This window comes from Balaenoptera ricei, chromosome 17 (assembly GCF_028023285.1).
Source record: "Balaenoptera ricei isolate mBalRic1 chromosome 17, mBalRic1.hap2, whole genome shotgun sequence".
NCBI classification, from domain to species: Eukaryota; Metazoa; Chordata; class Mammalia; order Artiodactyla; family Balaenopteridae; genus Balaenoptera; species Balaenoptera ricei.
This window is the reverse complement of record NC_082655.1, coordinates 45,582,024-45,607,766: the sequence shown is the minus strand read 5'-3', so window position 1 is coordinate 45,607,766 and position 25,743 is coordinate 45,582,024. Positions and strand designations below refer to the sequence as shown.

General features: G+C 37.9%; 1 protein-coding gene across 4 annotated transcripts in view; it reads left to right on the top strand.

Annotated features, from left to right (window-relative positions):
• The window catches only part of SLC26A7 (solute carrier family 26 member 7), a 208,064-nt gene that overhangs the window by 28,269 nt on the left and 154,052 nt on the right, over positions 1–25,743 (top strand). For 2 of the 4 annotated variants that reach the window (XM_059901193.1, XM_059901192.1), the window contains exon 2: positions 25,618–25,728. In XM_059901193.1, the coding sequence (XP_059757176.1) occupies positions 25,618–25,728 (111 nt within the window). Of the gene's footprint in view, positions 1–25,617; positions 25,729–25,743 lie in introns of those variants that run through there. The other 2 variants (XM_059901195.1, XM_059901194.1) reach the window with 2 other exon arrangements.

Sequence of the window (25,743 nt, the reverse complement as noted above, 5' to 3'; positions counted from 1 at the left end):
TGACTATATATAAGTAACATCTCTTTTATTAAAAATATTAAAAGATGAGAGTGACAAGGAAAAAGTCCTTCAGATTGACCTACTTCAAGACCAGGAAAACCAGGGACCATTATGGTAGTCTCTTTCTCTTTCTAATCAGGAGGTCTTAAGAGTCCAATATAAATATGGTAAGAAGAGACAGAAAAATGGCATATGTCATGTATAATTAAGTATATACTTGCACATTTGTCTCTGTTTCATGTCATCATTGGTCACCACATGAAATCAGGTCCTTTCTTGATCATCTTTCCCTTCTCTTCCTCTGACACTGCCATGTGTGTCCTCCGCCCTGGCTTGTACTTCCACTGATAGCTTCACAGGAAGCCTTTACCAATGCATCCTCAGGAACCACTTTTTTATTTAATCAAAGTATAGTTGATTTACAATGTTGTGTTAATTACTGCTCTACAACAAAGTGATTCAGTTATATACATATATACATTATTTTTTTATATACTTTTCCATTATGGTTTATCATAGGATATTGAATATAGTTCTCTGTGCTATACAGTAGGACCTTGTGGTTTATCCATTCTATATATAATAGTTTACCTCTGCTAACCCCAACCTCCCACTCCATCCCTCCCCCAATCCTCTGCCCCTTGGCAACCACCAGTCTGGTCTCTATGTCCGTGATTCTGTTTCTGTTTCGTAGGTAGGTTCATTTGTGTCATATTTTAGATTCCACATATAAGTGATATCGTATGGTATTTGTCTTTCTCTTTCTGACTTACTTCACTTAGTATGATAATCTTTAGTTGCATCCATGTTGCTTCAAATGGCATTATTTCATTATTTTATGACTGAGTAGTATTCCATGTGTATACTACATACCACATTTTCTTTATCCATTCATTTGCCGATAGATATTTAGGTTGTTTCCACGTTTTGGCTATCGTGAATCATGCTGCTATGAATGTAGGAGTGCATGTATCTTTTTGAATTATAGTTTAGTCTAGGTATATGCCCAGGAGTGGGATTGCTGGATCATATGGTAATTCTATTTTTAGTTTTCTGAGGAACCTCCATACTGTTTTCCATAGTGGTTGTACCAACTTATATTCCCACCAACAGTGTAGGAGGAGGAACCACTCTTACTTAGGGAATAACTGAACTTTCAGAATTTTCACAAGACATCCTGTTTGCCTTTCTTAAAAGCTGATTCTCTCATTTAAGGGCATTATCTCCCAAACACCCCTCTCAAGTGGAAGCTAATCATTCTTCCATTGCCCTTGAAAATTTATGTATAAAACATATCACACTTATATTTACATTCTCAATATGTATCTTGTTCAGTACTGCATCTCCATTTGCATGTGCCACTTCCAAGGCCAATTGTCTTCACATGGTCATATATTTTTGTAGAATTTCCAAAGATATTTTAACAGAAATTAAGAGTACTGTCTTTTCCCAACTCAACTTCCCTTGAATCATGCTTCTTATGTCTGGTGGCTTTGGAGTGACTGCAGATATTTTTGGGGTCTGATTAAGAGTAAGTTGCCACAAAAAACTGACTTGATGAAGATCAAATAAAGCTCATTGTATAGCATTGTATAAAGAACATTGTCATGACCTGGTTAATTAATGTCTGTAATTTTCAAATAATATTTAAGTTTTTGCATAAGAAAACTTGAAATGCCTTGAAATTTTATAGTTATCAAGAATTCTAATAGAGGTTTTCAGTTTGACAGTTTGAATTTCACATGTTATTTTTAACTAGTTATAAAGCTAAAATAAAAATTTCTAACCTATTGATATGAAAAATGAACTTAAGTATACTTTACTCTGATTCCCCAGAAATTAGAGCCTGAGACAGAGGCTTATGTACTACTTTATTATTAGGGAGTGTAAGCCCAGAGAGCAGAAGTGAGGGACAGGGGACAGAGAATGCCTGTTACAGGGCTGGCTGCTTCTAAGGGAGACAGATGGCTCTATCACTGGAGCATACCCCCGAGTAGGTATCAACTGCACCTCCAAACCATCTTTCAGTGGGGAGAAAAGAGGAAACATGGACTGCTCACTCTCTCATTGGTCAAAGGCTCACCTCTCAGTGTTCCTCTGAGTTTGCATAGGTGAGTCTGGGCATTAACAGTTGAATCCCAGAGCAAGTGTTAACAGGGAAACCCCAGGGTATGAGAAAAAGTGGAGCTGTCAGATTGCACCACATGAAGTCAGACAGCCTTTGCAGAGCTACAAGAAACAGGCAACACCAACAGCACTGAAATGATGTATTAGAAATGTCTGATATGCAAGAGGAAAGCCAAAATTATCTTTCTATTCTCTCTATAGAAAACATTGCAAAAATCATTGAATATACAACCTAAAATTGTAAGGGAAAAAGGTATTATACAGGTATATCAGACAGATAGTTAATAAAAATATTATATTTTTTTCTGGATATTTAATCATGGAATTTGCCAGCGTTTTAAAATTTATAATTTGTTGTGATTTCTCATTTTAAATACATTGCCTTTGTAATTAATTTTTTATTGTAATTTTATCTTTTTTCTAGGAAGCCCCTATGATATATAGGATTTAGGGCTCACAAAACCTGGATCACTCCTGTGCTCAAGTTTATCCTATCTGAAAACTAATAAAAAAATAAACAAACAAGTTGCTTATCCCATGTCCTCATTTGGCACCAAGCCTTTCCCTCTCTTCTCTTCACAAACAAGGTTTTTCAAAGACTATTTCATGTTTCCTAACTCCTCTCCCTCCACTCATATCTATTTCTTAAACTGCTCCCCTTGGTTCCTACACCCTCGATTCCCCAAGAAGTGCTCTTCTTAAGGTCACCAGAACCCTGTATTATCAATTCAACAGAAACTTCTGCTCTTTTTCATGAATACCATTCTGTGGAGTTGCTGCAGATGCCTGGCCCTGGCTTTTTTATACTCTTTTCTTCTAGTTCTTTTTCTATGCATCTGACAATTCCTTCACTCTTTGAATTCTGGTGTTGACTAAGGCCTCCAGCCTTCTGCTCATCTTACTCTAATCTGACCACTCTCTTTGAGTGACTTAATCCAGGACTTTAGTTGTCTTTTAGGAGGTTCCTGTCATTTCCTGCTCATATTTAATCAATCAACTTTGGTCCTCTGACATGTTCTAGGAAGAAAGGGTTCTCTGCTAAAGCCAAGGGCAATGGAACTGATTTGTTTTTTTTAAGTGTGTCTGAGTAACATCTATTTATATATGATGGAACTATATTTCCTTGAGAAATGGTGTCTTTTTCTCTACTGCGACTACCTGGATATAAGCAGTAATTTCCTAACTGTTCTTTTTTCCCACCAATCTAGTGTGTCTTCCATACAACTGTTATGTTGACCACTTAAAAAGCAAACTTCATTACCTTGTTTCCATTAGAAAAAAATCTTCTAAAGACTTGTATAACATTCATGATAATGTTCAGATTGCTTTAAAAAGTCTATATAAAAAATTAAATTGTATAGGTTTATGAACTCATTGTACAAGGTGAAAAAATATCTTTCAAAGATGTATAAGAAACACCAGTAGCCTTGTTCTTGGATTTTTATGTAAATTATATACAAAAAAATATAAGCCTGAAACCTGTCATGTCTAATAATATATAGTGGACATCTCTCCAGATTAATGGCTATGGCTCTAATTCAGTCTTTTTTACAGCTGCATAACATTCCATAACATCATTGTACCAGAATTTATTAACCATCTTCATACTGATGGGCATTCAGGTCATTTCCATATTTAATCAGCACATAAAGTATTGTAATACACAGTATTAGGTATACATTCCAATGTAATTCTTATGTAACTATGTATTCATCTAACAATTCCAATAAAAGTATAATGAGATTTCACTGAACATACATGCATCCTGTGCCCTTCTCTAAACCAGATATTATGGTGAGGGCAGTGCAAACCTCCTATTGGCTGGGCTGAGTCATGTGGCCATGCCTAGATTTGGGGTAGAGGTCAATTCCCTTATTCTCAGCCCATATACTTCAGGTGGAAAGAGTGATTTCTTGAAGGAAATTGGTGTGCTGCTAACGAAAGAAGGGAGAATGGAGTTGGGTGGCTAAAATATAGCAAACATCTTACCGTAACAGGAGCTAATGGCCTGTTCAAACACTGAGGCAGGTGAGTGACATTGTTCCCATGTTGTAGACAAGGAAGAACAGAAACACTGAGGCTTTGAAGTTCTATACATGTATCACTTTATTAGTAAAATCTGACTCAATAAAATTCAGTTAGCCTAAAGCTATGGTGGGCGACTTGATCAACTTGGAACACATGTCCATTTTGTTTACCCTATAAAGGTTATTATACCCTATCTAGAATTGAGAAGTGAATATTCTCAGCAACATGTAGGAGTCAGTAGTAACTAATTAACTTTGATTTCTAAGGCCTCAGAGGTTTTTCCAAACAGAATCCATGTATCGAGTAAGGGTATGTCTAGGCCCACTTCTCTGGAGGAGCTAAAAGTCAGTGGCCTGTGTAGTATACGGAATGCCCTTTGTTCAGTCTGTCAGTAACCTGCCCAGAAACATTCCACACGGTGTGCAGCTCCTGACTTTTTATGTGCGTGTGTGGGCACATATCCAAAATTAGCTTTCATTATCAGATTTGTAAATGCATCAAGTTTGCCTCTATTCCTGGGACAAATAACTTCATTTGAAGAAGAAATGAAATGTGTAGCTGATAGGCCATTTGTCGTGACTCAAGATTCTTATCTTCCCACTGTCCCAATGTTAAGAGATTCCAAATATTTCCACCACCTCCATTTGAATCAGAGAAAATATAAAACTAGTTTAAAAAACAGAGAAAAAGAAGAAGGTTAGCAGGAAAAAGGAGGGAGAGAGAGTTGGAGGGAGGGAGAAGAGAATTGCACAATACCTTCATATTTCCTTAAGTAACCATCCTTCTTTCTAATTGTTAACCTAGAAAACTGTCTCAGGTTCACCTTGCCTTCCATATGAACCTTAAGTAGGCGATTAAGAAATGCAGCACAGGATTTAATCTTTCATTTCCTTTTGTTGGGTCTCATTGTTAGTATTTTCTCCAATTCTAAACTGTTTCTTTTATTTATGGAATTATTGGTACTTAGCCCTTATTCCTTGCAATGAGAACTTTAAAAAAAAATTTTTTTTTGATGTGGACCATTTTTTAAAAGTCTTTATTGAATTTGTTGCAATATTGCTTCTGTTTTATGTTTTGGTTTTTTGGCCACGAGGCACGTGGGATCTTAGCTCCCCAACTAGGGATTAAACCTGTCCCCCCTGCATTGGGAGGCAAAGTCTTAACCACTGGACCATCAAGGAAGTCCCTGAGAACTTTTAAGTGCATAAATTTTTAGCAATTCTAGGCTCAGAGTAAGTTCTGAAAAGCATACAAAAATACCTCTGATGCTCAGTATTCAAGATATCACTCTGTCATTTCCACTACTAACACCCAGGCTTTCTAAGAAATAAGTTTTTGTCAATGGCTAACTTTTATTCATATGAAATACGTTTAATGAGGGGGTGTTTTTTGGATAATGCTATGATTATTTTTTAAATATTATTTATTTATTTATTGAAGTATAGTTGATTTACAATGTTATATTAGTTTCAGGTATACAACATAATGATTTGATATTTTTATAGGTTATATTCCATTTAAAGTTATTATAAAATATTGGTTATATTTCCTGTGTTGTACATTATATCCTTGTATCTTATTTATTTTATACTGTTGATTGAAAAAAATGCCCAACCTAAAAGTTGAGAATTATGATTTACTCGACAGACTTACTGAGGACTAAAGCCCGGATAGCTCTGAGGGACTGTTTCAAAGGGGATGGGAGGAGCAGGATATATAGGAGTTTTTGAAAAAAAAAAGGACATCTCAAGCTATTGAATTTAGCACTTTTCTATGTATGGGAAGATGCAAGAGTCTGGCCTTAATGAAATTATTCCTTTGATATGCACCTTAACTGTTTAGAGACAATGTCCTGTTTTTTTCTCCATGACGCACCTTCGGGGATGGCAGCTGCAGTGGCTGATGGCCTGATGGCTGCAACATCTTTTATTTATTGATATGGCAGGCAACATTCTTTGTCCACAGTATCTAGTACTTTGCATCTTTTAATCCACTTCCCCTGTATTGTCCCTCTTCCCACCCCTCTCCCCACTGGTGACCACTACTTTGTTCTCTCTATCTATGAGTCTGTTTCTATTTTATTATATTCATTCATTTTATTTTTAGATTCCACATATAAGTGAGATCATGTGGTATTTGTCTTTCTCTATCTGACTGACTTCACTAAGCATAATACCCTCTAGGTCCAGATTTCATTCTTTTTAATGGGTAATATTCCATTCTGTATATATACCACTTCTTTTTGTATTCTTCTGTTGATGGGCACTTAGTTTGCTTCCATATGTTGGCTATTATAAAAATAATGTTGCTATGAACATTGGATGTATATATGCTTTCTAATTAGTGTTTTCATTTTCTTTGGATATATACCAAGAAGTGAAGTTGCGGGATCATATGGTAGTTCTATTTTTAATTTTTTAAGGAACCTCCATATTGGTTTCCATAGTGGCTGTACCAATTTACATTCCTACCAACAGTGAACTAAGGTTCCTTTTCTCCATATCCTCACCAACATTTATTATTTGTTGTTTTTTGACTATAGCCATTCTGACAGGTGTGAGGTGATAGCTCATTGTTGTTTTGATTTACATTTTCCTAATGCTTAGTGACGTTGAATATCTTTTCATGTGCCTGTTGGTCATCTGCATGTCTTCTATGGAAGAATGTCTATTCAGGTCTTCTGCCCATTTTTAAATTGGGTGTTTATTTTTTTTGTTGAGTTGTATGACCTATTTCTATATTTTGGATATTAACCCCTTATCAGACATATTTGCAAATATCTTCTCCCATTTAGTAGGTTGTCTTTTCATTTTGTCAATTGTTTTCTTTGCTGTGCAAAAGCTTTTAAGTATAATTAGGTCCCATTTGTTTATTTTTACTTTTGTTTTCCTTGCCTGAAGTGACAGATCCAAAAAAATATTGCTAAGACTTATGTCAAAGAGCATACTGCCTATGATCTTCTAGGAATTTTATGGTTTCTGGTCTTACATTTAGGTCTTTAATCCATTTTTAATTTATTTTTGTACATGGTGTGAGAAAATGTTCTAACTTCATTTTTTACATGTAGCTGTCCATTTTTTCCATCGCCAATTTTTGAAGAGACTGTCTTTTCCCCATTGTATATTTTGATCATAGATTAATTGACCATATGTGTGTGGGTTTATTTCTGGTCTCTTTGTTATGTTCCATTGATCTATGTGTCTGTTTATGTGCCAGTAACATACTGTTTTGATTACTGTGGCTTTGTAGTATATTCTGAATTCAGGGAGCATGATACTTCCTACTTTGTTCTTTTTCCTCAAGATTGCTTTGACTATTTGGGGTCTTTGGTGGTTCCATACAAATTTTAGGATTATTTGTTTTAGTTTTGAAAAATGTCATAGGTATTTTGATATGGATTACATTGAATCTGTAAATTGCTTTGGGTAGTATGGCCATTTTAACAATATTAATTCTTCCAACCCAAGAGCACAGGATATCTTTTCATTTCTTTCTATTATCTTCAATTTCCTTCATGTTTTTTTTTTAACATCTTTATTGAAGTATAATTGCCTTACAATGGTGTGCCAGTTTCTGCTTTATAACAAAGTGAATCACTTATACATATACATATGTTCCCATATCTCTTCACTCTTGCATCTCCCTCCCTCCCACCCTCCCTATCCCACCCCTCTAGGTGGTCACAAACCACCGAGCTGATCTCCCTGTGCTATGCGGCTGCTTCCCACTAGCTATCTATTTTACATTTGGTAGTGTATATAGGTCCATGACACTCTCTCACCCTGTCACATCTCACCCCTCCCCCTCCCCATATCCTCAAGTCCATTCTCTAGTAGGTCTGTGTCTTTATTCCCATCTTGCCACCAGGTTCTTCATGGCCTTTTTTTTTTTCCCCTTAGATTCCATATATATGTGTTAGCATACTGTATTTGTTTTTCTCTTTCTGACTTACTTCACTCTGTATGACAGACTCTAACTCCATCCACCTCATTACAAATACCTCCATTTCATTTCTTTTTATGGCTGAGTAATATTCCATTGTATATATGTGCCACATCTTCTTTATCCATTCATCTGTCGATGGACATTTAGGTTGTTTCCATGTCCTGGCTATTGTAAATAGAGCTGCAGTGAACATTTTTGTACATGACTCTTTTTGAACTATGGTTTTCTCAGGGTATATGCCCAGTAGTGGGATTGCTGGGTCGTATGGTAGTTCTATTTGTAGTTTTTTAAGGAACCTCCATACTGTTCTCCATAGTGGCTGTATCAATTTACATTCCCACCAACAGTGCAAGAGTGTTCCCTTTCCTCCACACCCTCTCCAGCATTTATTGTTTCTAGATTTTTTGATGATGGCCATGCTGACCGGTGTGAGATGATATCTCATTGTAGTTTTGATTTGCATTTCTCTAATGATTAATGATGTAGAGCATTCTTTCATGTGTCTGTTGGCAGTCTGTATATCTTCTTTGGAGAAATGTCTGTTTAGGTCTTCTGCCTATTTTTGGATTGGGTTGTTCGTTTTTTTGTTATTGAGCTGCATGAGCTGCTTGTAAATCTTGGAGATTAATCCTTTGTCAGTTACTTCAGTTGCAAATATTTTCTCCCATTCTGAAGGTTGTCTTTTTGTCTTGTTTATGGTTTCCTTTGTTGTGCAAAAGCTTTTAAGTTTCATTAGGTCCCATTTGTTTATTTGTGTTCTTATTTCCATTTCTCTAGGAGCTGGGTCAAAAAGAATCTTGCTGTGATGTATGTCATAGAGTATTCTGCCTATGTTTTCCTCTAAGAGTTTGATAGTGTCTGGCCTTACATTTAGGTCTTTAATCCATTTTGAGTTTATTTTTGTGCATGGTGTCAGGGAGTGTTCTAATTTCATACATTTACATGTATCTGTCCAATTTTTCCAGCACCACTTATTGAAGAGGCTGTCTTTTCTCCACTGTATATGCTTGCCTCCTTTATCAAAGATAAGGTGACCATATATGCGTGGGTTTATCTCTGGGCTTTCTATCCTGTTCCATTGATCTATATTTCTGTTTTTGTGCCAGTACCAAACTGTCTTGATTACTGTAGCTTTGTAATATAGTCTGAAGTCAGGGAGCCTGATTCCCCCAGCTCGATTTTTCGTTCTCAAGATTGCTTTGGCTATTCGGGGTCTTTTGTGTTTCCATACAAATTGTGAAATTTTTTGTTCTAGTTCTGTGAAAAATGCCAGTGGTAGTTTGATAGGGAGGGCATTGAATCTGTAGATTGCTTTGGGTAGTAGAGTCATTTTCACAATGTTGATTCTTCCAATCCAAGAACATGGTATATCTCTCCATCTATCTGTATCATCTTTAATTTCTTTCATCAGTGTCTTATAATTTTCTGCATACAGGTCTTTTGTCTCCTTGGGTAGGTTTATTCCTAGATATTTTATTCTTTTTGTTGCAGTGGTAAACGGGAGTGTTTACTTAATTTCATTTTCAGATTTTTCATCATTAGTGTATAGAAATGCAAGAGATTTCTGTGCATTAATTTTGTATCCTGCTACCTTACCAAATTCATTGATTAGCTCTAGGAGTTTTCTGGTAGCATCTTTAGGATTCTCTATATATAGTGTCATGTCATCTGCAAACAGTGACAGCTTTATTTCTTTTCCGATTTGGATTCCTTTTATTTCTTTTTCTTCTCTGATTGCTGTGGCTAACACTTCCAAAACTATGTTGAATAATAGTGGTGAGAGTGGGCAACCTTGTCTTGTTCCTGATCTTAGTGGAAATGGTTTCAGTTTTTCACCATTGAGGACAATGTTGGCTGTGGGTTTGTCATATATGGCCTTTATTATGTTGAGGAAAGTTCCCTCTATGCCTACTTTCTGCAGGGCTTTTATCATAAATGGGTGTTGAATTTTGTCAAAAGCTTTCTCTGCATCTATTGAGATGATCATATGGTTTTTCTCCTTCAGTTTGTTAATATGGTGTATCACATTGATTGATTTGCGTATATTGAAGAATCCTTGCATTCCTGGGATAAACCCCACTTGATCATGGTGTATGATCCTTTTAATGTGCTGCTGGATTCTGTTTGCTAGTATTTTGTTGAGGATTTTTGCATCTATGTGCATCAGTGATATTGGCCTGTAGTTTTCTTTCTTTGTGACATCTTTGTCTGGTTTTGGTATCAGGGTGATGGTGGCCTCGTAGAATGAGTTTGGGAGTGTTCCTCCCTCTGCAATATTTTGGAAGAGTTTGAGAAGGATAGGTGTTAGCTCTTCTCTAAATGTTTGATAGAATTCACCTGTGAAGCCATCTGGTCCTGGGCTTTTGTTTGTTGGAAGGTTTTTAATCACAGTTTCAATTTCAGTGCTTGTGATTGGTCTGTTCATATTTTCTATTTCTTCCTGGTTCAGTCTCGGCAGTTTGTGCATTTCTAAGAATCTGTCCATTTCTTCCAGTTTGTCCATTTTATTGGCATAGAGTTGCTTGCAGTAATCTCTCATGATCTTTTGTATTTCTGCAGTGTCAGTGGTTACTTCTCCTTTTTCATTTCTAATTCTATTGATTTGAGCCTTCTCCCTTTTTCTCTTGATGAGTCTGGCTAATGGTTTATCAATTTTGTTTATCTTCTCAAAGAACCAGCTTTTAGTTTCATTGATTTTTGCTATTGTTTCCTTCATTTCTTTTTCATTTATTTCTGACCTGATCTTTATGATTTCTTTCCTTCTGCTAGCTTTGGGGTTTTTTTGTTCTTCTTTCTCTAATTGCTTTAGGTGCAAGGTTAGGTTGTTTATTCGAGATGTTTCCTCTTTCTTGATGTAGGCTTGTATTGCTATAAACTTCCCTCATAGAACTGCTTTTGCTGCATCCCATAGGTTTTGGGTCGTCGTGTCTCCATTGTCATTTGTTTCTACGTATTTTTTGATTTCCCCTTTGATTTCTTCAGTGATCACTTCGTTATTAAATAGTGTATTGTGTAGCCTCCATGTGTTCGTATTTTTTACAGATCTTTTCCTGTAATTGATATCTAGTCTCATAGCGTTGTGGTCAGAAAAGATACTTGATACGATTTCAGTTTTCTTAAATTTACCAAGGCTTGATTTGTGACTCAAGATATGATCTATCCTGGAGAATGTTCCATGAGCACTTGAGAAAAATGTGTATTCTATTGTTTTTGGGTGGAATGTCCTATAAATATCAATTAAGTCCATCTTGTTTAATATATCATTTAAAGCTTGTGTTTCCTTATTTATTTTCATTTTGGATGATCTGTCCATTGGTGAAAGTGGGGTGTTAAAGTCCCCTACTATGATTGTGTTGCTGTCGATTTCCCCTTTTATGGCTGTTAGTATTTGCCTTATGTATTGAGGTGCTCCTATGTTGGGTGCATAAATATTTACAATTGTTATACCTTCCTCTTGGATCGATCCCTTGATCATTATATAGTGTCCTTCTTTGTCTCTTGTAATAGTCTTTATTTTAAAGTCTATTTTGTCTGATATGAGAATTGCTACTCCAGTTTTCTTTTGATTTCCATTTGCATGGAATATCTTTTTCCATCGCCTCACTTTCAGTCTGTATGTGTCTCTAGGTCTGAAGTGGGTCTCTTGTAGACAGCATATATATGGGTCTTGTTTTTGTATCCATTCAGCCAGTCTGTGTCTTTTGGTGGGAGCATTTAATCCATTTACATTCAAGGTAATTATCGAAATGTATGTTCCTATTCCCATTTTCTTAAATATTTTGGGTTTGTTATTGTAGGTGCTTTCCTTCTCTTGTGTTTCTTACCTATAGAAGTTCCTTTAGCATTTGTTGTAAAGCTGGTTTGGTGGTGCTGAACTGTCTCAGCTTTTGCTTGTCTGTAAAGGTTTTAAATCCATCAAATCTGAATGAGATCCTTGCTGGGTAGAGTAACCTTGGTTGTAGGTTTTTCTCGTTCATCACTTTAAGTATATCCTGCCACTCCCTTCTGGCTTGCAGAGTTTCTGCTGAAAGATCGGCTGTTAACCTTATGGGGATTCCCTTGTGTGTTATTTGTTCTTTTTCCCTTGCTGCTTTTAATATGTTTTCTTTGTATTTAATTTTTGACAATTTGATTAATATGTGTCTTGGCGTGTTTCTCCTTGAATTTATCCTGTATGGGACTCTCTGTGCTTCCAGGACTTGATTAACTATTTTCTTTCCCAGATTAGGTAAGTTTTCAACTATAATCTCTTCAAATATTTTCTCAGTCCCTTTCTTTTTCTCTTCTTCTTCTGGGACCCCTATAATTCGAATGTTGGTGTGTTTAATGTTGTCCCAGAGGTCTCTGAGACTGTCCTCAGTTCTTTTCATTCTTTTTTCTTTATCCTGCTCTGCAGTAGTTATTTCCACCATTTTATCTTCCAGGTCACTTATCCTTTCTTCTGCCTCAGTTATTCTGCTATTGATCCCATCTAGAGTATTTTTAATTTCATTTATTGTGTTTTTCATCGTTGCTTGGTTCCTCTTTAGTTCTTCTACGTCCTTGTTAAATGTTTCTTGCATTTTGTCTATTCTATTTCCAAGATTTTGGATCATCCTTACTATCATTATTCTGAATTCTTTTTCAGGTAGACTACCTATTTCCTGTTCATTTGTTAAGTCTAGTGTGTTTTGACCCTGCTCCTTCATCTGCTGTGTGTTTTTCTGTCGTCTCATTTTGCTTATCTTACTGTGTTTGGGGTCTCCTTTTCACAGGCTGCAGGTTCGGAGTTCCTGTTGTTTTTGGTATCTGTCCCCAGTGGCTAAGGTTGGTTCAGTGGGTTGTGTAGGCTTCCTGGTGGAGGGAACTAGTGCCTGTGTTCTGGTGGATGCAGCTGGATCTTGTCTTTCTGGTGGGCACGTCCACGTCTGGTGGTGTATTTTGGGGTGTCTGTGGCCTTATTATGATTTTAGGCAGCCTCTCTGCTAATGGATGGGGCTGTGTTCCTATCTTGCTAGTTGTTAGGCATAGGGTGTCCAGCACTGTAGCTTGCTGGTCGTTGAGTGAAGCTGGGTCTTGATGTTGAGATGGAGATCTCTGAGAGATTTTCGCCGTTTGGTATTACATGGAGCTGGGAGGTCTCTTGTGGACCGGTGTCCTGAAGTTGGCTCTCCCACCTCAGAGGCACAGCCCTGATGCCTGGCTGGAGCACCAAGAGACTTTCATCCACACAGCTCAGAATAAAAGGGAGAAAAAATAGAAAGAAAGAAAGAAAGAGGATATAATATAGTGAAGTAAAATAAAGCTATTATAAAGCAAAGCTATACAGACAAAATCTCACCCAGATGCATATACATATACACTCACAAAAAAAGGAAAAGGGGAAAAATTAATGTATCCTGCTCCCAAAGTCCACCTCCTGAATTTGGGATGATTCGTTGTCTATTCAGCTATTCAACAGATGCAGGCACATCAAGGTGTTTGTGGAGTTTTAATCCGCTGCTTCTGAGGCTGCTGGGAGAGATTTCCCTTTCTCTTCTTTGTTCGCACAGCTCCCGGGGTTCAGCTTTGGATTTGGACCCGCCTCTGCGTGTAGGTCACCTGAGGGCGTCTATTCCCCGCCCAGACAGGACGGGGTTAAAGGAGCAGCTGCTTTGGAGGTTCTGGCTCAGTCAGGCCGCGGGGAGGGAGGGGTACGGAGGAGGCGGGGCGAGCCTGCGCGGCAGAGGCCGGTGTGACGTTGCACCAGCCCGAGGCGCGCCGTGCGTTCTCCCGGGGAAGTTGTCCCTGGATCACGGGACCCTGGCAGTGGCGGTCTGCACCGGCTCCCGGGAGGGGCAGTGTGGAGAGTGACCTTTGCTCGCACACAGGCTTTTTGGTGGTGGCTGCAGCAGCCTTAGAGTCTCATGCCCGTCTCTGGGGTCCGCGCTGATCGCTGCGGCTCGTATCCGTCTCTGGAGCTCGTTTAGGCAGCGCTCTGAATCCCCTCTCCTTGCGCACCGTGAAACAAAGAGGCAAGAAAAAGTCTCTTGCCTCTCCGGCAGCTGCAGACTTTTCCCCTGACTCCCTCCCAGCCAGCTGTGGTGCGCTAACCCCTTCAGGCTGTGTTCATGCCGCCAACCCCAGTCCTCTCCCTGCGATCCGACCGAAGCCCGAGCCTCAGCTCCCAGCCACGCCCGCCCTGGCGGGTGAGCAGACAAGCCTCTCGGGCTGCTGAGTGCTGCTCGGTCGAGCCTCTGTGCAGGAATCTCTCCATTTTTCCCTCTGCGCCCCTGTTGCTGTGGGATCCGCACTGATAGCTGCGGCTCGCGCCCGTCTCTGGAGCTCGTTTAGGTGGCGCTTTGAATCCCCTCTCCTCGTGCACCAGGAAACAAAGAGGGAAGAAAAAGTCTCTTGCCTCTTCGGCAGCTGCAGACTTTTTCCGGACTCCCTCCCGGCTAGCTGTGGTGCACTAACCCCTTCAGGCTGTGTTCATGCCGCCAACCCCAGTCCTCTCCCTGCGACCGAAGCCTGAGCCTCAGCTCCCAGCCCCGCCTGTCCCGGCGGGTGAGCAGACAAGCCTCTCGGGCTGGTGAGTGCTGCTCGGCACCGATCCTCTGTGCGGGAGTCTCTCCGCTTTGCCCTCCACACCCCTGTGGCTGTGCTCTCCTCCGTGGCTCCGAAGCTTACCCCCTCTGCTACCCACAGTCTCCGCCCGCGAAGGGGCTTCCTAGTGCGTGGAAACCTTTCCTCCTTCACGGCTCCCTCCCACTGGTGCAGGTCCCGTCCCTATTCTTTTGTCTCTGTTATTTCTTTTTTCTTTTGCCCTACCCAAGTACGTGGGGAGTTTCTTGCCTTTTGGGAGGTCTGACGTTTTCTGCCAGCATTCAGTGGGTGTTCTGTGGGAGCAGTTCCACGTGTAGATGTATCTCTAATGTATCTGTGGGAAGGAAGATGATCTCCACGTCTTACTCTTCCACCATCTTCTCTAAGAGAGCTTCCTTCATGTTTTATAGTTTTCAGTGTACAGGTCTTTCACCTCATTGGTTAAGTGTATTCCTAGGTATTTTATTATTTTTGATGTGATTTTAAATGGGATTTTTTTCTTAATTTCTCTTTCTGTGAGTTCATTATTAGTGTATAGAAAAGCAACAGATTTCTGTATGTTAATCTTGTATCCTGCAACTTTTCTGAAATTATATATTAGTTCTAATAGTTTTTGGTGGAGACTTTAGGGTTTTTTATATAAAGGATCATGCCATTCTGCAAATAGTGATGGTTTTACTTCTTCCCTTCCAAATTGGATGCCTTTTATTTATTTTTCTTGTCTGATTTCTGTGGCTAGGACTTCCAATACTATGTTAAATAGAAGTGAGAGAGTGGGCATCCTTGTCTTACCCTGAAAATAGAGGAAAGGCTTTTAGACTTTCACCATTGAGTATGATGTTAGCTGTGTGTTTGTCATAAATAACCTTATTTGTTGAGATATGTTCTCTCTATTCCAACTTTGATGAGAGTTTTTATCATGAATCAATGTTGAATTTTTGTCAAATACTCTTTCTGTGTCTACTGAGATAATCACATGATATTTATCCTTCCTTTTGTTAATATGATGTATCACATTGATTGATTTGCAGATGTTGAACCATCCTTGCATCCCTGGAATAAATCCAAGTTGATCATGGTTTATGATCTTTTTCTATATTGTTGGATTCGGTTTGCTAACATTTTGTTGAAGATTTTTGCATCTATATTCATCAAAGATATTGACCTGTAATTTTCTTTTCTCTTTTTTAGTGTCTGGTTTTGGTATCATGGTAATTGGGCCTTATAGAATGAATTTGGGAGTGTCCTATCCTCTTCTATTTTTTGAATAGTTTGAGAAGCATATGTATTTGCTCTTCTTTATATTTTGGTAGAATTTCCCTGTGAAGCAGTCCAGTCCTGCACTTTTTTTTTACAAATTCAACTTCAGTTCTAGTAATCAGTCTGTTCAGATTGTCTGTTTCTTCTTGATTCAGTCTTAGTAGGTTGTATGTTTCTAGAAATTTGACCATTTCTCCTAGATTGTCTAATTTGTTGGTATATAACTGTTCATATTATTCTCTTACAGTTTTTTGTGTCTCTGTGGTATTGGTTGTTATTTCTCTTCTTTCATTTCTTATTTTGTTATTAGGGTCCTCTATTTTCTTCTTAGTTAGCCCAGCTAAAGATTTATTAATTTTGTTTATACTTTCAAAAAACCAGTTCTTATTTTCTTTGATCTATTCTATTGCCTTTTTGATCTCTATTTTATTTATTTATTCTCTGGTCTTTATTATTTCCTTTCTTCTGCTGACTTTCAGCTTGTTTGTTCTTTTTCTAATTCCTCTCCTTTTTTCTTAGTGAGCCTGGCTGAAGGTTTATTAATTTTGTTTATCTTTTCAAAAAACCAGCTCTTGGTTTCATTGATTTTTTGTTCTGTTGCTTTTTTCGTCTCTATTTCCTCTCTGATCTTTCCTATTCCCTTCCTGCTGCTGACTTTGGGGCTTTGTTTGTTTTTCTTTTTCTAATTCCTTTAGATGGTAGATTAGATTGTTTATTTGAGATTTTTCTTGTTTCTTGAGGTAGGGATTAATCACTATAAACTTCTCTTAGAACTGCTTTTGCTGTGTCTCGTAGACTTTGGAAATTTGTGTTTTCGTTTTCATTTGTCTCAAGGTATTTTCTGGTTCCCACTTTGATTTCTTCATTGATCCATTGTTTTTTTAGTAGCATGTTGTTTAGTCTCCCCATGTTTGTGTTTTTCCATTTTTCTTTCTGTAATTGATTTCTAGTTTCACACCATTGTAGTTGGAAAAGATGTTTGATATAATTTCTATCCTCCTAAGGTTGTTGAGACATGTTTTCTGGTCTATCATATGATCTATCCTGGAGAAATTCCATGTGCACTTGAAAAGAATGTGTATTCTGCTGTTTTGGGATTGAATGTACTGTAGATATCTATTAAGTCCAACTGGTTTACTGTGTTATTTAAGGCCACTCTTTCCTTACTGATTTTTCTATCTGGATGATCTGTCCATTGATGTATGTGGGGTGTTAAGGTCCCCTGCTATTATTGTGTTACTGTCAATTTCTCCTTGTGTCTGTTAATATTGGCTTTATATATTTAGGTGCTCTTACATTAGGTGCATATATGTTTGTGAATATTGTATCATCTTTTTGTATTGATTTATTTGTTATTATATAATATCATTCATTGTCTTTTATTATAAACTTTGTTTTAAAGTTTACTTTGATATGAATATTGCTACCCGAGCTTTCTTTTCATTTCCCATTGCATGGAATATCATTTTCCATCCCCAGTTTCAGTCTGTGTGTTTCTTAGCTCTGAAGTGAATCTCTTGTAGGAAGCATATAGAATGGTGTTTTTGGTTTTGTCTTATAAAATCAGCCACCCTATGTCTTTTGATTGGTACATTTAGTGCATTGACATTTAAATCGATTGTTTGTTATATACTTACTGCCATTTTGTTATTTGTTTTCTTGCAGTTCTTCTCTGTTCTTTTCTTCTTCTTTTAGTATCTTCACTTGTGATTTGATGATTTTCTTTAGTGTTATGTTTATGTTCCTTTCTCTCTAGTTTTTGTATATCTATTGTAAGTTTTTGATTTCTGGTTACCATGGAGTTCATATATATTGAACTATAACTATATCTACTTATTTTAAACTGATACTTATTTAACTCAAACACATTCTAAAAGTTCCATACTTTTTTCCTCCCCCACAGCAGTGCTTTATGTTTTTGATGTCATATTTTACATCTTCATGTCAATCCCTTAACTGTTTATTGCAATCATAGCTGATTTTTCAATTTTTGTCTTTAACCTTTGTACTAGCTTATTTCAATTGTTGAAACACAGTCTTTAAATTTTCCTTTGCCAGTGGAATTTTCCTCCTCCTGTAATTTCTTGTTTTTTGTTGTAACCTTTTCTTTTTCACTTAAAGAAGACCCTTTAACACTTCTTGTCAGGTCAATTTAGTATTGCTGAACTCTTTTATTTTTTGCTTCTCTAAGAAGTTATAGCTTCTTCAGTTTTGATCGATAACCTTGCTGGAGAGAGTATCCTGGGTTGTACATTTTTTTTCTTTCAGGACTTTAATTATATTACACCACTCCCTTCTGGCCTGCAGTTGCTGCTGAAAATCAGCTTATAGTCTTATGGGGTTTCCCTTGTATGTGACTCTTTTTTTCCTTTTGCTGTTTTTAAATCTTTACCTTTTGCCATTTTAGTTATGATATATCTTTGTATGGGTCTCTTTAACTTCATCTTATTTGAGACTCTCTGTGCTTCCTGTACCTGGACATCTGTTTAATTCTTCAGTTTTTAGTCATAATTTCATCAAATATTTTTTGAACTCTTTTTTCTCTCTCTTCTCCTTCTGGGACCCCTATAATGTGAATGTTAGTATGCTTGATGTTGTACCAGAGGTCTCTTAAACTGTCCTCATTATTTTTAATTTGTTTTTCGTTTTGCTTTCCTGACTGTGTGAATTCCATTATTCTGTATTACAGATTACTTATGTTTTTTTCTGTATCACCTAATCTGCTATTAATTCCCTCCAGTGTATTTTTAATTTCAGTTATTGTTTCTTTAGCTCTGACTGGTTCTTTATAATATTTTCCAGTTCTTTGTTAAAATTCTCGTTATGTTAATCTGTTCTTTTCCCCAGTTCAGTTAGCATTCTTATTAGTATTGCTTTGAACTCTTTATTAGGTAAATTATCTCTGTTTCATTAGGTTTTTTTCAGGGCTTTTTTCTTATTTTTTCATGTGAAACATATTCTTCTGTCTTCTTAATTTGTTTAACTTTCTCTGACTCTATGAAATGATGTGAAACACTTATCTATCCTGATCTTGAAGGCATCCCTATGCAGTCTGCATGTTCCCAGTGCCCTTGTGTGTGAGCATCCCTATGTAGTCTGCATGTGCCCATGTCTTTGGTGGGAGAGCTGTATCTGAAGTGATCGTGAGCTCCTCTTCCTCTGTGCTGGCAGCCACCACCTTAGTGGGTGGTCTGGAATTGGAGGGGCTTGAGCCAGAGCCAGGTGCAAGTCAGGCTTCTACTGTACTTGGTGGTCATCACAGTCCAATTGGGTTTGGGGCCTGAGGGGCTGGAGCAGTAGCAAAGTTGGGTTTCTCGAGTGTGATGGCAATCTCCACCTTGGTTTGAGGTGGAGGTGGGAGGTAGCTATGATCTGAGGGCTTGGGGCTGCACTTCTGTGCTGATTTTACTTTTTCCCCAGTGTGTGCACCTTGGTTAGAGGCTGGGTCAGGGCCAGAGAGGTTGGTGCCACACCACTGAGCTGCCCCCTCCCAAATGTGAACAGGAATGCATAGGAAGCTCTTCAATGGTGGTGGACTCTTCCCTGGATCTAGCTTAGCTCCCTTGTGATTGTGCACAGGGATGCACTCTGGTGGGATAATGCTATGATTTATCATGTAGTCTGACTTATTAGGATAAAAAATCTTACCTTTGGTTTTAAAATAAATATCTCCTCTTCTATTATAGCCAAATGTAGTAATTCACCTGTGAGCTCAACATTTAGACTTGAAAATCATTGTTTGGTTTCTCTTTGGCAACTTCCAAAAAATGAATACAGTGCTTTAACATGATTTTGAGAAATGAATATTTTCAGAATTGACCAAAGCTTTCCAGTTTTGTAGAAGGTAGGGGGAAGCTATCAGTGCTTTTTGGAGAGTGGCATTTCCTCAGTCATTGTTCACAAATAAGGTTGGTTAGATTATCTAGCAGGGGGTCCCTTTTTCTAATTTACACAAGGCTACTGAATGATTTAGCAGCAGGTAAGGTTAGATATGGGCTGGGCGCAGAGGCCAAGAGCCTGTAAGAGCTTTGCTTGAGCAGGTCAGCATGGTTTCAGCTTTCTTACTATTTTTACAACTATTTTCTTTCTTGTGTACTAGAAATTGGAGAAACTAATGAGACAATTAAATTGTATTACTTCTTGTGGAAGAAGTTACTTCTTGTAGAAACTCAGTTCTACAAAGCCTTGAAAGACTGACCACAGTTCCAAATGTGGTTGGCCCAAATTTACTCATATTTGCCTTTAGACACTCAGTAAGCTCCATTTCCTTAAGGTTATGGAAGCTGAGTACTAAGAATAGTGCCCTTGAGACTCCTCCCAACACAACTTCTAGTGATGGTACCATGTTTAATAGAGATGGAATGGGACTTTACCTTTCACTTCTGAGTTTTGAGTAAGCAGTCTTCAGAAGACTATCTTTAACATTTAGCAACTTAATTTCTAGACACTCATTATTTAGGAACTAAATTGCTTAGATGCTATTTTAGATGATTCAAAATACGAATTTTTAATGATATTATATAGATTTAGGGATTATGAATTGGAAGTTCAAAGTTGGTAATATTATTTAATATTTTTTAAGGATAAGTGTTTCAGTCCTGTTCAGAATGTGAGATTGAACACCACAGCATCAAATGACCTCTTACTTTCTGCTCCCTCCAAAAACTAATACTTGTATGTTTGCTAGGGGTCCTATAACAAAATACCATAAGCTGGGTGACTTAAACAACAGAAATTTATTACCCCACAGTTCTGGAGGCTAGAATTCTAAAATCGAGGTATGAGCAGAGTTGATTTCTTCTGAGAGCTGTGAGGGAGAATTTGTTAATGTGCCACTCCCCTAGCTTCTGGTGGTTTGCTGGCAACTTTTGGTGTTCTTGGTATGCAGAATCGTTATCCTGATTTCTGCCTTCATCTTTGTATGGCATTCTTCCTGTGTGCTTATGTTTCTTCACATGGCATTCTTTTATCAGTCATATTGGTTTATAAACTCACTGTATTCTGGGATAACTGCATCCTACACAATTACATCTGCAATGACCCTATTTCCAAATAAGGTCATATTCTGAGGTGCTAGGAATTAGGATTTCAACATATAAATCAGAGTGGGGAACAGTTCAACGCCTAAGAAAGCCCAAAGGTGTTTCATGAAAAGAATTGACTTTCTGGGAGCAGTGAATTCTACTGGAATAGTTGTTTCATTGAGTTGTGGTAACTGTAGTTTTCTGGGTAGTATTTGAAGCTCCATAACTAAATGCTACAGTCTATGAAATACTGCTGTTCTTGTATTCATGCTTGAGGGGAATAAACCAGTGCCTCTGAGTCTTAGCTGCCTGGACTCTCAATAAAGAAGTGAGGTCACTAAGCCAAGAAAATATAAAATCCCCAATAGAGCAGCTCTCTGTATGTAATTCCAGCACCAATTAACAACTTCAGATACACTATTCAATTTCTAGACATGATCTTTTGCAGTTCCAGTTTTCTTTAATTTTCTAAATAATTGCTATCATGCAAATCCAAATAAAACTGGTCTGAAGCTGAAATAAAAATATGTATCTTAAAATATAAAATATCATCTCTGTGATAAACAGTTCTCATTCTCACTAGCAGTGATTGGTTACTTTCTAGCAATCTCAGCCAAGAGATTGTAGTAAGTGCAGAGGCAGAGTGAGCTAACTACCTGCTTTTGTGTTCTTCCTTGGCAGAAGTCAGGCACTCAGTCTAGGGAAGCCATTTTCACTGTAGCCTGGGTTGGAGGGGCAAGGGGTGCCAGTGGTAAATGTCCAACTTCACACTCAGGGTCCCTCAAAAGGTGGGGAGTGTTCATAAGCCCTGAAACTGCTGATAATATTGACATGGGAATATGGAGTCTCTTCTACTATAATAACCGTTATCACACCTATAAAACATGCTTTCTTAAAAATTGCATCTTTCAAAGTCTTCTAGTGACCATTCTTTAGTGGATATATCAGATTTGCATTACCAATACATGATTTTTGATTTTTAAAAATAATCAGTTATCTAAAGATCTCGTTATGGGTTTTCTCCTCCAATCAATCTCTCTCTCTCTCTCTCTCTCTCTCTCTCTCTCCGTTTCTCCTCTCATTCCTCCTCTGTCCCCTTTTGACACCCTTTGGCCTAATACCCATTTTGTTTTTATTCTTCTATACTTTTGTTTGTTGTGTTGCTTTTGCTCTTATCTAAGTGAGATTAAATAATACAAATATCTATCAGTATTTGCAGCAATTTTCCCCCAAAGTAATAGAGAGTTCTAATTCTGCTCTGATTGAATTGAACACCCTGTTTCATTAAACATGGAGAAAAGTGTAGATAATTCTACTAATTTTAAGTGACTCTAACTAGTTAATATTTTCATTATTTTTGAAGGATTTAACATATTTTAGTTTGTATGAAAATATGTATTTTGGTTACAGTATGAACCAGAATAATAAATGAATCAGAGAAAGAAAACTTTATGCAGTTTCCTCTCCTTTTTGGAGGTGGGTATGGGAGGGTCGTTTGGGTTTTTTAGTTATCTATGGAAGGGGTACTTGAAATTTTAAAGCATTGCATTTCTGAATTAGTTCATTCCTTCATTTTGGCCATTGTTCATTGTCATATTAGCAGAGAAGTAGATTCTCACTGAGAGTGTACAACACTTGCTCAATGTGAAAGCTCAGTATCAGTGTCATTTGAGATAAAGGAAGTGTCTACATGATTTCTGGTCTTTGAGATCGTTCTTGTAAAATCTACTGAAGTGATATTTTGCATTTATAGGTCTAGAGATCTTTTCAAGATTGCAGTTAGAAATGTTTTCCACGATTATTCCTATTTTAATTTGATAGGAATAAGAGATCCAAAGAAATTCTGTTTTTGAACTAATTTTTTATAGATTTCACTTGGGATGAACAGAGAGCGAGAGAGAGAAAGAGAGAGATGAGTTTTGTAATAAAGCAAACAAAAAGTACCTACTCACAAGGCAAGAGGAGAGAATCCAGCTGCTTCTAGTTTTGTATTTACGTTTGCTGTTGCAGGTGGAGTAGAAATTAGCCAAATAGGGTACTTCCGGCAAACTTGATTCTGTTGGTATTTACCTCATCTCTCAGAATTTAGTGTCCATGCAATTCAGCCAAGGTGCTTTTGTTAAATATGCCACATGCATATTTCCCTTTCCCCCCATCACTGATTTAGTAGATCTGGGTGATCTGAAATGTGGGCAACATTTTTTCTTACTTGGAAGCACTCTGTATTTCTGTCTCTTGATAGGTAATTTTTATCAGGTAACTCATTCTGAAAATGGATGAGAAAAAGTTGCTTTTTAGCTTTCCATATGACTGATTTAATGCACACAATGTTTTTACACAGTTGCTTACACTATAATAAATGCCAGGAGGTGTTTGTTATTGGGGTGGGGGAAAGTTTAGCTTTATACTGTTAACCTGGCTTGGAGACCTGCACTTTCACACGACCTTTCTCAACAGCAAGATTGCTGCCTCTCATCCTGCCTGTGTGAAATTCTAGAGCAGCCTCTGCCACTGACTCTTCTATAACAACTTTTTATTTGTCTTTACCAGACTTTTAGGAATACATTGTCAGCAAACAAGCAACCCAAGCAGGTTTTTTTTTTTTTTTTTTTCCCCAAGCAGGTTTTTAACACTGAAGAAGGGACTGGTTATTGGTAGATCTTTCATGCATTTTAATTGTAACTGAAATATCTTGTACTTCTTAAAACAAAATATTTGATGTAAAACTAGAGTTTATTTATTTTAAAGAGATTAAATTTAACTTTAAAATAGTAAAGGTTAAACAGTAGAAAGTACTGATATGGGAACCAGATTGCCAGGCTCCATAGTGTGAATAATTAACTGGCCTAATGTTCAGGTAATCTAGGTTCTAATGCCAGCTCCTTCCTCAAATCTTTCTGTAGCTTGTCAAGTCCATTATGCTCAATCAAATGGCTATCATTAAACCGTGTAAACTTGAACGGATTATCAGAACCTAGCTGAACTGATCTTGGAGAGGCAGCATGAGCAGTGGCTTAATTCCCTGCCCAGGAATTGAACCTGGGTAGCCTGGATGAAAACCAGGAACTTTAGCCACCAGACCATCAAGGGCTAGAGGCTAGAAGTTATTTTTCCTCGGCTCTCGCCCCCAGTGAAAAATGCATTTCTCATGGAGGCAAAAACTGTAAAAACAGGTACAAAGTTTATTATTAGAGACATAGCACAACAAGTGGGATAGAACACAAAGAAATTGTTAAGATAGAAGCGAGGCAGAGACGCACACCCAGAGAGAAAGGGTGTGGGCGTCCTCCCTAATGAGGAGGAGAGCAGTAAAGAGGCGGTTAAATCACTTATATAGGGCAGTTCTTCAGGGTCTTTGTTTACCTTTGGCCAATTATCTGGTTTCTTCTTCCACACCTGACCTGCCGTAGGACGCTTCCCAATATGCACGCGCAACTTTTTTCCATAATGGATTTCAGCCCAGGGGTGGCCTTAGCATCACATATTATTGGGTGGTGCCCCCTCCTTTTTGAGCCTTTCTGCGCATGCGCAGTGTCTCCCTTGCCCCAAGGATGGGAAATGCATGACCTCTTGATCTTTACTCAGACAGGGTTTAGCCCCTCTCTGTTCCTGCCATGACTGTTATCTTAGAGTGTCCTCAGGAGACAAAGCCTAGCTATTTACCCTATTCTGTTGTTATTTCTATTTCAAAGTGCAGACAGGAGGCTGGTTGTAAATATCTAACCTGGAGCCCACCTATCTCCTGTCTCAGGAAATGTAAACAGGAGGCTAGTTGTAAGTGTCCAGCCTGAAGCCCATCTTTTTCTCTCCCCAAGGAATGTAAACAGGCGGGCAAGTTGTAAATCTCTATCCTGGGGCCCATCTATCTCCTGCCTCAGAACTGGCTGTTTAATGCCAAGGATCAGCGGCAAACAAGATCACTTTAATCAATTTATCCTCATGCATACTGTGGTCACGTTTAAATAGCTAGTGGTAATTTAGACATGTCTAGGAAAATTTTCTATGTGCCTGTGACAAACAAACTGTGCAGGCAGTAGTATCTAAGGAGAACAGAAATGAACAATTTTAAGGTACACCTTACTTATTCTTCGAATAAATGAAGTTGATTATTTTTCACTCTAAGAAATTGTACCTGAATATAGGCTGGGGTCTAGTTATGAGATATGCATGGATTCACACACTGGCCCAACACTGGGATACACAATCTTAGGCCAGCCAGCTAGCCAGACAACCAGGCACCTTTGAATGTGTGCATCCTTTTTGCCCCAGCCTTAATTACCTTTCATATCAGGCTTCTTATTTGTCAGTGGTATTTCTACTAGTTCTGCCTATTTCACAGATGCTATTGTGTGAATAGAATGAACTTGTGAAAATGATTCTCACTTTTACCAGGAAGACACTCTGAGCTAATGTCTTCTTGTAGCCATCTCTGTAATCAAGTAAAAAGTAGTAGGCCAAAAAGAATGGTTTTAGAATTGAAATGTAAATATGAGCTAATGAGTAAATTTTCTGTTATTTAGGACAATGATGCTAGTCTTTCACTGAGCAAGTAGAATAATTACATCATAATTCCTTTCATCATTAAATAAACCAATATCCATTCTACTTTGTAGTGGACTGTATCTTGGGGTTATAAGATGGTCCTATTTACCGTGGTTCTTCTTCACAGGGTTGGCCTTTGCTATTCTCTCATCTGTGCACCCCGTGTTTGGTTTGTATGGGTCTCTGTTTCCTGCCATCATTTACGCCATATTTGGAATGGGACGTCATGTTGCCACAGGTAATAATTTCTGTC